The 13,371-nt window shown below is 42.5% G+C and overlaps 1 protein-coding gene across 1 annotated transcript in view; it reads left to right on the top strand.

Annotated features, from left to right (window-relative positions):
• Positions 1-9,316, top strand: part of CAMK2G (calcium/calmodulin dependent protein kinase II gamma) — a 131,492-nt gene extending 122,176 nt beyond the window's left edge. Inside the window, exons 18-21 of the mRNA XM_031061782.1 lie at positions 2,140-2,215; positions 2,703-2,797; positions 3,845-4,090; positions 6,615-9,316. Coding sequence (XP_030917642.1) covers positions 2,140-2,215; positions 2,703-2,797; positions 3,845-4,077 — 404 coding nt within the window. The 3' untranslated portion in view covers positions 4,078-4,090; positions 6,615-9,316. The remainder of the gene's footprint in view (positions 1-2,139; positions 2,216-2,702; positions 2,798-3,844; positions 4,091-6,614) is intronic.
• Positions 9,317-13,371: the final 4,055 nt, after the last annotated feature.

Here is a 13,371-nt window from a genome sequence, read left to right as displayed (position 1 = left end):
GCCTCCTGGGCTCGCACAAAGCAGGGTGGAGCAGCCGCGGGCCACGCTCGATGGCTGTGCTGGTGCATGTCGCCTCCCGCTTGTGCCTCTGCCGTGCCAGTTTGGAGGACCCGCGGATTCATCGGGAGCGGCAGGCGCCAATGCCGCCCCCTGGACATCCCGAGGCTCTCTGTCCTTCGGACAGAGCGGTCACCTCCCGTGTGCCGGTTCTAGCTCGAGACATGTAGTGAGGGCCAGGAGATGAGCACAGTCTGATGGGATGGGCTAGTGTTGAAGGACAAGCCCGAGGCACTGCATCAAGGCGCCTCGGAAGGGAATGCAGATTTCCTTAAGATGAGCCAGCAGACCGTAACTCTGGACTGCAGACTCCCTCACTCATCCCAAATGCAGCCTTTCCCGTGCACTCCATCTTCTGGACATTGGTGGTGCATGGTTTGGAGGTCCAACAAGTAGCCCTTCTTCATGTGAAAGTAATCCCAGACGGCTTGCTTGTAAGGACATTTTTAACAACGGACATAGCCCACTGTATCATTTTGACCCAATCCCTGTGTACATCTTTTCACATGTGGAAGTGTATACAGCCTGCATAGAAAAACCAGCCACCTTATTGTTATGAGTCAGATGTCACCTATCTGAGGGATTTCTGAGGCTGGCTCTGTAGTCAAATTCTCTCAAGTGATTTCCAGAGTGGGTACAGACATCTTTCATAGCCAGTGAGATTATTATCTTGTTGCTCTTTGGGTGCACTTACCAATGGTGGGATGAGGTGCATGGCCAAGGGGGAGAGCAGTTCAGAGTAGCATCTTCTGGCATTTAGAATGGAATCCAGTTTCCCTGACTTGAACATCTAAGGGTAGTAGGTCAGTAGGTCCTGATTTAAACACCATCCCCCTAATGGTAGGCATCTAAGATGCCTATATGAGACTTCCCAGAAGTCCCAGCACAATTTGCTTCAGGGCCCAAAGGGAGAGCAGTCAGGGGACTGGCTCCATTTCAGACACATATATTTTAGATGCTGAAGGGCACAAGAATGGCACTTCTAGTGGTAGGAATTGTATATTATCTGATAACATTGAAAAGAATGCTAGAGAACCTCTTAAATGACTGTATAATGTGCAGACGATTGCAGAAGGTCTACCTACAGGTGTGGAGAAGGCTGAAGAGATGTGAGGTTGTGCATATAGGCTCAGGCATAGGTATGGTGCACACAGTAGTCATAGACTATAATTGTGTTAACAGACCTAATTGAAACTTTGTAAATGTTATTAGTGTCTTGAGATCAGCATGGATGATGGAGCTCTGCAGAGGGGATGGGGCCTGGACAATCTACTGTGGAGAACAAAGAGAAGAGAATGCAGAGGTGCTGGCCAGATGGGGGCCAAACAACAGTAGATAGACAGCCCTTGTCTTCATTCATCTTGAAGTCCAGTGTGCTGGGCTGGCTTAATGGCAGTGCTGTCAGAGTGCTGTAAAGAATTGTGCCATAGGGATTGGCAGAAGGTAACTGCCTGAGGAACAGTGTGCACTCTCAGACATAGCTAGGACCTGCTCATCCAACCCATCCATCCTGCTGCTGTCATCCTTCTAGCTTGCAGAAGCCATCCCTACATGTCCCAGTTGCTTGTTTGCAGCATTCACAGCAGTTGAGGTATTGATGATGGTGATAGGCAAGTTGTTGGGAGACTCTTTCCAATTGGCTTGATCTGTGTGGTGGCCATTTGTATATGGCTACTGTGGTGAAGGTTTTCCATGTCTTAAGCTGCCAAACAACTACTTCACATGGGCAGGCCACTGACATTCATTGGTCAGACTCCCCAGAAGCAGCTCTGGCTGTCATTTAGGAGACACCTCTGGTGCCTTTGACCTTTCTAGAAGAAAAAAAAGAAAATAAAATTAATATGGTCTCTTTATTTTCTTACTCCCCGCATTATGGGATCACCATTTCCCTTTCATACCACTGCCCCCCTACTGTCATGTGGATGGCTGTCTTAACTGCATATCTCCAGAGTGCAGGGAGCAGCATCCTATGAGATCTAGACTAATGGTGCTCTACAAATTGCTTGTAGGAAGCACCCACTAGCCTCATATTTCTACTGAACTCTTCAGCACAGCTAAATTGCTCTTTCTTCTTGTTCACAGTGCGTAAGCAAGAGATCATTAAGATAACAGAGCAGCTGATAGAGGCCATCAACAATGGAGATTTTGAGGCTTATACGTAAGTAGAGATGCTTTCTGACAGGTTGTTTATCAGTTTGTGTGCAAGTGATGCTCTGGCTCCTGGGTAGGAGGAGCTGTCACACAGTCAGGGATGGTAAAAGGGTTTTATCCTTAGCCTACATCAGTTAGGAGTAAGGGATGGAGTAGTAGAGCTCTAAATAAATATCAAGTCAGGTAGCAAAAAGAAACAGGAGGAATAATAGGAAAATGTCCTGGGTTTGTAAGAAAAGTGCAGGGGAGGGCAACAAGAGCAGAAAGAGAATAAAAGGAAAGTCAGTAACCTAGAAATTGATTTCATGTGAAATGCCATCTAGTTGGCTCCTTGAGTTACAGTAAGGCTGAGTCTTCAGGAATTTACTTCTTGAAGTAGGGAGATGTAGTTAGGTGGACACAGGGTGTGAGTCAAATGGCATACCAGCACTTCACTGTGTGAATAGCTCTTGGGCTCAAATGAAACTGTAAACCTGTGCTGCTTTTCTTTGCAGAAAAATCTGTGATCCTGGCTTGACCTCATTTGAACCTGAAGCACTGGGGAACCTGGTTGAAGGAATGGATTTCCATAAGTTTTACTTTGAAAACTGTGAGTGGGTAGATTTGGTAACTCTTAACACCTTTCTCTCTACACTTTCTTTATGTCACGTTTGGGGAGGAAAATTTGCCTTGTTGTTACTGATTATCAGAATAAGCAGGAACTTGATTGTGCTTGGGTTATGATGCATTCATAAAAGCCAGCAGCCTTTCTGTTAAAAAGCCTGTTCAGCAACAATTTCAATTCTAACCCCCACATCCCTTCACTCTAGGCATACCATCTGCCAGGTGAAAATGTTTTGTACCTGGCATGTACTGCAGGAGTTTTAAAAGTTTGACTCACTGGAGTTCTTACTGATATGAATATGGAAAAAAATGGTCAGATTTTGGTGGAAGCAACATGTATGTTTGGGGTAGACATACTGAATGATCAGGCATAAAGATGCTTTTGCTTTGAGCTTTCCCTGGATGGTTTCAGCTCTCTAACACCTAATGAACCTTTTACATAGACAAGAGTCACCTTGTCAGCCTGGGGCAGGAAAGAGTTGGGAGAAATGCTATCATTTATACTGTGGGATTTGTCTCCCTTCCTAGATGTCTCCACAGGATGAGATAATTGAAATTTAAATCCTGAGCTGTTCAATCTGTTTTATTTTGGGGGTTAGGTCAAGGTCCATAATATGGGCAATATGTAGTTCTCTAAGTATGCAGAGACTTTGTCTCTCTCAACAGCCTATTTATGGAGTGATTGTAACACTTCTCTGAGGTTTGTTCATGTTTAATGCTGTTCTTACGGACTCCTTTGCAACGATATTCTGTCACTGCAAGATCTTTCCCCATAACTGAAAACACAGCAGCAGAGGAAGTGGGGGCAAAGGGGTCAGGGGATTCCTGGCAGTAAGTGTACAGTTCCTAGGGAGAACAACAGGTGATAGGGGTAAGAATTGCTTGGATTTTTCCTGAAAAATTGCAGGACCAATTTTTGTGGTATTCCAGAATCCAGTGAAAGTTGAGTAGAATATAGAAGAGGCTGGAGAATGTGGGATGCTGTTCCTTCTTAGCTGTAAAATGATCCCGATGGTTTTGCATGTCCTGCCAGTACTGTCGAAGAACAGCAAGCCAATCCACACGACCATCCTGAACCCCCACGTGCACGTCATCGGGGAGGACGCCGCCTGCATCGCCTACATCCGCCTGACGCAGTACATCGACGGGCAGGGCCGGCCCCGCACCACACAGTCCGAGGAGACGCGCGTCTGGCACCGCCGCGACGGCAAGTGGCTCAATGTGCACTACCACTGCTCTGGAGCTCCTGCAGCACCTCTCCAGTGAGGATCACATACGGGTATGAGTACATCACACACTCAGCTGAGGCTGCTCTCTGTGGGAATTCAGCATTCAAGGCTAGTTAGCTGGCTGTCAGAGAACCATATTTAGTTGTCTGTAGGGCTGAACACTTTGGCTTGTAGATGGTGTTCCTTTAAGTCCTGTCCTCTCGACTCAGTAGGGTTATCTGCCACTCCTGACAAATGGGAGTCATCTGCCAGACAGCTGTTCCTGGGCATAGGTACCCTTGTAGCAGCTGTGCTTTCTCCCAGGTGCTCAGGTCTGTGCTTGGACAAATGGCTAATCTGGAGCAGAGAGGAAGAGTGTCTCATGCTGTGTGCAGATTGGCCCTTTCACATCTACCTTTCAATGCTGGGGGTCATTTCAGAGGACTTTTTTGATGATTATGTCATCTTCTAGAAAGGATATTGTAGAATCCATACAGAACAATTTCTGTGCCATAAGGGGTAAGGGTTTATTCATATAAATTTTACTACTGATTTTCTGATAAGCTAAAAGTATTTAATGTACCATGTTGAGAAAACTCAGAGGGGAAAAGAATCTAAACAAACAGTAATATCAGAGGATTTAAAATATCCCCCAATTAACTTGCCACAATTCATAATTGGAAGAAACTTTGGGTCTAAAATATGTCATGACAAAATGATTGTTGCTTGCTCCTGAAGGACATCAGATCCAATTTCTTCTTCAGCATTAAGGCATTCTTGTTTATTGCCTTAATGTAGATGTACAAAGTCTTTCTGCATCCTTTTGTTTTATGCTGAAATATATATTATATCCATTCTATAGTCCAAAGTTTCCTAATCTTAGGACCTTTCTACTAAGTATTTTCTATTTAAGGGCAAACACAACAAACATTTCCAACTGGGAGGCAACCTTTTTTTTATGTGGTCATTTAAGGATGAACCACTCAAGTATAGCTGCTACTTGAGTCCTAGTTCTGTGAACAACTTGGTACTTAGCCAAGAGCAGTTTATATTCATGTGTTGTGAGGTATTCAACCCTACTGAAGGCAATGGGAAGGAATGTGAACTATCACAAGCAAGCTGCAGAGGTCACAGATGGAATTTGAAAAGAAGAAGCCAGTTGGGGGCACCAGAAGCAGGGAAGCTTCAAGGGAGCTGGAAAATCAGCTGAATTTCCAGGGAGTAAGGCAGTGAGAAAGAAAAAGCCTTTGCAGGAAAACAAAAAGAACTTGCATCAGATTTCATCACAGAAATGTTGAGAGAGATGCCTGTCCACAAAATGATGCAGAAGAAATTATTAAATTAAAGATCAGTATGGCTCAGTGGCTATGCCTGTGACTTCTGAGGAAATTTAGGAATGGAAAGTCTGCTGCAGAAGAGGTATGTTTCTTGGCTGTGGAAATGCTGAAGCCCTCCAAAAGTATGTGCTGGAGGGTTTCTGAAAACTGCAGAGCAGAAAGTATTTCCAAACCACAAAATGTTGGTTAAAACAATATTTAAAAATACCCTGTAAACTAATAGAAGTTGAAGTATTTGCGTGCATTTCTGGGTTCTGGAGGAGGTATACCCACCCACAAGCAATTTCAAATGGGGTCAGTGTGGGCAGCCCCCATCTGAAAGCACTGAATCATTTTGGAGTAGTGTTATCCCATGTGCAGTGAAAGCTAAGGATGAAGAATGAATGAGACGAATAAGAATGCTTAAATAGAAATTAGTGGTTTCTTCTCACCTGGAAGGCAGAGTTCAGTTCTGGGTAAATCATCTGAAAAGGAAACTGCAGCCAGAAAAAAAGTTTGATATTAATCAGAGGACTTCTGTGTAAGGAGAGAGTGGGAACCAAGAAGGGAGAAGACTTTATAAGGGAGATTCTGCTAAGATTTGCAAACTAAGAAATGGTAGAAAGAAGAGTTTGGCTACACTTTCATGACAGGATAATGCTAAACAGACATGAAAAAACTCCAGACTTAAAACTGATCAAAATAAATCCAGTAATTTGGCACATGAGGGTTAACTAGGAAGGGCCTTTGCTAAAAGCAGTCACTAGGGCTACAATTTCACAAAACTGTGGAGAAGCTCGTACATTTTTTTAAATATTAAGTAAGTTCAGAGACAAAATTACTGAAGATTTGAAAAATGAAAACCCTAACAAAAATATAATTATCTTTCAGTTCAAGGCAAAAGCCAATGGAAAGTGAGGCAGAAAATGTTCCTTAGGACCAGAGCTTTTGAGCACTCCTTAGGAAACTTCTTCAGCTTCTGGGTCATGGCTATGAGAGGGTGGGCTCAGGGCTGTCCAAAGCAGCACGTTAAGCAATTACTTAATTTTCACTGGCACTCTCAGCCCCCTGGAAGGGAATGTGAGTGCCTCTAACCTTTAGAAGTCTCCTCATGAGCCGCAGTTTGTCTTGTGTTAGGGGTTTCTACCTACACCAAATAACCTGTAGAAAATGTGGTTTTTTAATTGTGTACAGCTAATATATGACTTTGTTTCCTTCCATCTTCCATCCTGTTCTCCCCTCTCCTTTCTGGGTGGACACTACCTCTTCCTGACCGCAGCAACTTGTGGAGATACTCAGCTGGAGGGCAATATCTTCTTAGCAAGCAGCTCTGGAGTGCCTGAGTGACAGCAACGGTCATGTCTGTTTTGACATTAAAAAAATAAATACAAATTACAAACAGGCAGCAGCCAAATGCACGAAACCCTGCATGCATCTGATGCTCCGGGCACTGCCTTTCTGTTGTTTTCCATGGATCCATCGTGTCTGTTTCTGCTGTACGAAGGTGTTTTTAAATCTAAAAAAAAAAAAGACATGTTGTTTGTATAAAAGAATAAAAAAACAGGAATAATGCTAAATAAATGACAGATTATCCAACATGCCCCCTCCCCCAGGGCTAAGAAAGTGGCAGCAGCCGGAACATCTTTCAGAAATGAAGTGAGGGGGAGAGCAAAAGTGAAGGAGAGAAAGAGAGAGGGAGAGCAAGAAAGGAGGCGGCTTAAACAGCGGATGGCTGAACTGTGCTCCGCAAAGCGATGTGGAAGTTCATACCACAGTCGGGCTGTGCTGCAGCTACAGTCGGTGAGAGGTGGCAAGGAGACCCCAGAGGAGCCAGTGTGAAGACTGGGGTTCAAGAGAGAGGAGGTGCTTCTCTTCCTGTTGCCCAGCAGTCTGACTTCAGCCTGTTTCTTCAATTTCTGCACAGCAAGAACGCTATGGAGATCTGGTTGCTCGGCTGCTGGATCCCAAAACAGACTTTTCTTTTTTTTTTCCTCTTTTTTTTTTAAGAAATAAAACAAAATGGAATGTTGATTTAAAACTAAAGATGGAAGTAGGGATTTAAAAATGGGTTTAAGTAACCCATTATTAACCCAATTAATTAACTTGAATAGAAGCTCGCTCTTTAGTGATACTGGTTTTAGAAACAGCCACTACCTGGACAAACATGGAGTTTTGAAGCCAGCTTATTTAATTTAACAAAATAAAAAACCATTTCATTAAGAGCAGAGATTTTAGAGGAAGAGGGTATTTGTATGGGATTTTCTATTTTTTTTCTTTTTAGTAGCATAGTTGGGATCCACAGTGCTGCAGAACACATGTTCCTTAGGAAGCAGACAAAAAACTTAGTGTTATGTTCTTCATGAAAACTTGCACATACACTCCTATATGAGGCATAAATAGCGTGTGTTTTTTATACTGAAATATATGCACCCGTAGAATTAAAGGGGTTACCTGGCCTCCTGTATGATTTGTTGGTCTCCAGTAAAATAGCAGTGGGAGCCAGCAGCCCCAGCCAGGTGCTTCTCCCCACCATCTGATGTTTGTAAGTGTCATGTTTCCTAGTGTTTATTTGGGTAATTTTTCTATTTTTTACAGTGATGTTGTAACACAGAAAACTATCAGATCAGAACCTCAAAAGCTGTAGCTGAAGGAATCCAGGCCACCCCCCACCCCGTGTTGCCTCTGGGTGTTAGAGGATACCTCATGAAGCAGAGGGGAAAGGGAATGAACACGTGATCTGATGTTCGTCCTTTGGGCCAATTCATTTTCCTTTCTTTTCTTTGCTGCAAAAGGAGTTCAGTTCCCTTATTCATTGGGTGGGAGATAGGGAAGTGTTTTGTTGACCTTACCAAGGAGGGAGCCTAGCCCCAAGAAGAAAATGGCCTTTCTGGCAGACCTGGATTTGTCTTGACCAAGGGAAGGCATCACTTGCAGAAGTTGGGATGGGCTTTTACCTGAATTTTTTGTACCCCTAATAATTTTTTGGATCTCTAGAGACAGTTAAAATGATTTCTGTGACAGCGTACTAAGTGTGTGGCAATCTTTTAGCAGACTATAGAAGAGAAGAAAGAGAATTTGGAATGTTAATCCTTATTCAATAAAATGCAGACAATTAAAGCTGTTGCACAAAGTGGAGCTGTCACTTTGCAGCAGATAGCGCTCTGCTCCCTTTATTGGAGAGGTGCTATCCCACACCAGGATTAGATCAGCTAACCACTGATGAAGGAAAAGGCCATCCACTCTTCCCAGGTTTATTTGAGCAAACACCCTTTTCTTCCTCCCTTTGCTATCCCAAGGGAGGAGTGAGGGGGGGATTGAACCCACGGGGGGGCAAACACTAGATGTTATTATTTCAAAACATTTTGAAGACAGTGACTGAAGTGGAAAAGTAAAAAGCCTTGATATTTCATTCAGAAAATTTTTTAAGCCACAAAGAAAGCAAACAGATTACAGTTATGCCACTTAAAAAAGATAAATACAAAACATTATGCATGCCTTCTTTCGGTCTGATCTTCCTTGTCTCTTTACCTGATAATTATTAATAGTTAAAAAAGAGAACCCTCTGTATTAAGTATATGCATCTTTCAGAAAAAAAATTTAAAAGAAGAGAACTGTTGGGTTTTTTGTTTTTGCACAGTCTTGGAGACAAACTCTTTTGGATTTTTTTTTTTTGTTTTGTTTCCTTTTAAGTTAATGAGAACCTTAGCTTGGTATGGCCATTATCAAACACAGCTGTACACCTTTAGCATTCTTAATGTTCTCTTATGGGGCTAATGTAAGCATCTATATAATATATATTATAAATATCACATTTTAAACAGGAAATGGAAGGCATTTGATGCAGAATTTTTGCATGATATAGAAATAATTAAAGTTAGCTAGTGTTTGTTTGTTTGGTCTGAATGTTGGTAGAACCTTCATAGCTTTGTTACAATGAAACCTTGAACTGAAGATATTTAATAAAATAACATTTAAACAGTGTAAAGTTTGGAGTGTCACATTATTCTCCTGAACAATATGAAATTGGTACTTCTGGGATAAGAATCAATTGACAGAGGAGGTTTTTTTTCCTGTGTCATTTAAAATGTAATGTTTAAAAAGTTAAGTGGTACCATACCTAAAAGGGGGGGAGGGGAGAATACTAGCATTAAAAACAAAAGGATGACAGAACCTGTTAAAATTATCTTTATGGCATTTCCCTGACAGACTAGGGATAATAGGGAAATTCTGCTTTTGTTCCAAATAGCCTGATCCTTGGCAAGTCTATGCTATTACTTCCTTTCCTGGTCTTTGTTTTCCTCACCAATATTTAAGATTCTTCTTGTGGGAGAAGCTATCTTGCTATTTGGTTTGCCTGATGTAAACATGCCGATCTCAAGTTATGACTTAGTTATTTGTTAACTAGTGTATTTTGTGTCCTAGCTGGGATGCTTCTGCAGAGGCACAGAACTTGTCAGGTCTAGCAGTGTAAGCATCATTTCTTAAGTTAAAAGTTAGTTGGATTTAATTTGTTTTGTTTTTTATACTGCCTCTCATTGTTAGCATTTCACGTGTGCCCCATTAGGTAGGCTTTGTTCTGCTCGGGCCTTTGCTGCTTTGCCCTTTCTCGGTTATTCCCACCGTGCAGATCTCAGCTGCTCCTGAGGGCGGGTGGCTGAGCCGTGAGGCTGCAGCAGGCGCTGCCCGAGCCCTCTGCCGAGCCCTGCCCGGCCCGGGTGGGACGGGGGCGCTCGGGGGCTTCTCCGGCTGCGCTGCCCACGGGCCTCGTGTGCGGCACAGTCACTGCTGTCATTGTGCGGGGACACATCTCCTTTTGGCACTGCCTGCAGCAGAGGGGCTCTAGCCAGCATGCGGCCCCCATTTGGCAGGCCTCGCTGGCCTCCGTTCCCCTGAGCTCTTCCCAGGTGTGTCTGGGAAGTGGCAAAGGGGAGGGGGTGGCTTTGCCTTATCGCTGAAAGCGAGTTCATTGTGCTTAATCCCCTTTAACTGCAGCAATTACCCAGTAAATAGGTGTCAGCTGCTGCTGCTTAGAGAGATGATTACTTTTGCCGCCTGATGAAACAGGAGGAAAAAATTGTCCTTAGTGTTTAAAGGGAGAAGGTAAGAGTTTTATAGTCCGTTTTACTGTGACTAAAGGCAATCTGCTCGTGCCCAGAAGAAATGGCTCCTGCTATTTCGGGAGCAAAGAGATGTTCTGCACTCATTTCTGACATAGGAGGCAGGAGCATTCATCAGGTAAGATTTCTCCTGAAGCAGTTAATCCGGTCTTGATGATCTTTGAAGATATGTAGCAGTATGAGCCTATAAGCAGTAGGAAGGTACTCATAAAATTAGTGGTGACATCCCCTGCTTTTAGGAACTCTTTTAACCAGGATAAGAGTAATTTAAACACTTGTTGAAAGTGAAATAGTCAGACTAACACCCAGGTCAAGAATATTTAATGTAGCATATATATGGGCCTGTTTTATGTCTTATGTTTTAGCTGACAGCAGGGATTAGGAATGATACTTCCCTGCATTGTAATAGCTCCAGTATTGAACTATCAAACAGAGATATTCCCAGAACCTTACTTCCCACTCTGCTATAGCTGTTTAAAATCTATTCATCCTATTAAATGAAGTTTTGCCATCTTCCTGCCAAAGACAAGTGTCTGAGCATGGTTTTTTAAGTTCCCTTCTAATTTATGCACATGCATGATAATCCACACAGGTGGATTACTCTGTGGGAGACTTGTAATTCATGGTAGTTTTTATTTATGCCCAAGTAGATTTTGTTTTAAACTAGGATTGCTCTGCTCTCACTTGCTGGGTTAGTGGCACAAAGGCCTGGCAGGATGCTCCTGTGCTTATAGTATCTATGAGATGTGAGGAGAGGTATGAGCAGAACTGGACCCTGAATGTCAATATCCTTTCAATTTTACTATGAAAATTGTTACCTCTTACTTATGGGGAATTGATAATGTAGAAAAACAAACAGAGCATTTGACTAATGATTGGATTTGTGATCTGGTTTGGGTTTGCCGTGGCTTTGCAGGGTGACTGCAGATAAGCCAGGTGTGTGCTCTGTGCTTCAGCTTTCCCATTTGTCCATGCAGATGATAAGCCTGACCTCTGCAGAAACTGCTTTAAGAGACTGATGAACAGTGCTGCAGAGAAGCTAAGGTGGTATTGCTGCTACACATCACAGATGATTTTTTTTTGCCTGAGAATTTGAAAGGTTTGGGACTCTAGATTAATGCACCTGGAATGCTTGTTTATTTGGGTTTGGTATACATTTATTTAAGAGTAGAGAAAGGTGATCCTTTGGGGGCACTTAAAGCAGCTTGAGTGGAGGATTATGAATTTTTCCCTTGAGATTCCTAGTGCCTGAGAACTCCTCACCTGCCAGAATGTCCTCTTTGCCTGCTGGTAAGGAATAGGAATTTACTGGTTGGTGTGAAGTACTCTAAAGAATTTTAAGCCAATTTCTTAGGTACTTAACAAGTATTAGAAAACAAAAATGCATATGTTTGTGGTTTTTAAGGCAGACTGGCTACAAGGAAAGGATGGATTTAATTAAGTTAATAAAATCTCATTCTGAAGGTTTCTTGTGCTACAGGAGGGTCCTCTGAAGCACTGGTGGATGAGGGAGAGGGAAAGGTGGCTGTGCCTAATTTGTTACAATTTCTATAATTTTACCATAAATATCTTTGAATGGATGGGCAGGATGACGTTTATTCACAGAAAACCATTTTGCTAACGCATCATACAACTGCATGTTGGCAGACTTGGGTTTTGGCCAGTACTTGCAATGAAATACTGTCTCATCATGGTCTATTTCTCCTTCATGCTTCTGTGGCAAAGAGTAGTGCTCATACCAACAGAGCACAGCCTGCAAAAATGGCACCAGGGCTCTGCTTCAGAGGCTTGTTTACACTGGAACGTGCTATAAGTTACATCAGAGTCAGAGCAGTGCTACTGCCGTATGGTTGTTCCCGGGGGAGAAAGCATGTTTGTTTGTTTGTTTGTTTCTTGCTACACGTCTAGTTAAAAATAAACTGCAAAAATTACTTATACAAAAAAGGATATGTTCTATTAAAGTGACATTTGAAATTCATTGCTTTAGATTTAGCATATTTTTCTTGTATAAAAAAGGCCCAAACTTGGCATAGATAGTCTTAAATGTTTTAAAGAATTGTAAACAGATTTCAGTCTTGTTCATTCCAAAAAGTATTAATGCTGAAATTGTTTTATATATGGTAAGTTAGCAAGTTTTAACACCTTCTAGTCTGTTATAATATCAGTAAAAATCTTCCATCCCTATTACAAAGACTATATTGAGCCTCAACAGAAACAGCAAGACATTTAATCTTCTACTTCAGCTTTCCCTTTAGGAAGAAACAGGCCTGAGCCATTAAATGGAATATCCAGGCAAAGATGGTTTATGTGACCTTAAGAAAGAGAAATTGCTTCAGTGAAGTGCAATGTTACCAGGGATAGCACATGCTGAGTGAGGTAGGCACAGAGCAATATGATAAGCTGGAAGATGGGAGTCATAAAGCCAAGCACTCGGAGTGGTTTGGAGTGTGAGGAAGAGAGTGGAGATGCAAGATGGGGTTGGAGGTGTCTTGCAAGTGAGTAGAGGAAGTTACATATGAGGTAGCTAGAAAGGCAGTGAGGACAGTGGGATGGAGAGTTGTTTTGTGGTGAAATGAGAAGGAAAGCAGGTGAATTCTGTGCTGGTGGTTTGAGGAGGGGTTTGGAGAGATGGGGCATATTTTGGGGTAGTTTCTTCCAAGGCACATTTAACTAGAGTTTTAAGCTGATACTCTTCTGCCTGTGTAGCAAACTATAGTGTACAACATACCCTCCTGTCACTGATTTCCTTCCCTCACTGTAATTGAGATAGGTTGGACTGAGGAAGAAATTATCTTTTCTTTAACCAGACTATCAAATAGTACTTTGAAATGGTAAATCCCATTTCACAGAATGTAGCACTGGATGACACAAAGTCCTGAGCTGCCACATAGTCCATAGTCCTTCTGTTGGCTCAGATTT

This window comes from Geospiza fortis, unplaced genomic scaffold (assembly GCF_000277835.1).
Source record: "Geospiza fortis unplaced genomic scaffold, GeoFor_1.0 scaffold130, whole genome shotgun sequence".
Classification (NCBI taxonomy): domain Eukaryota; kingdom Metazoa; phylum Chordata; class Aves; order Passeriformes; family Thraupidae; genus Geospiza; species Geospiza fortis.
The sequence above is the reverse complement of the archived record's forward strand: the minus strand, read 5'-3'. Positions and strand labels throughout refer to the sequence as shown.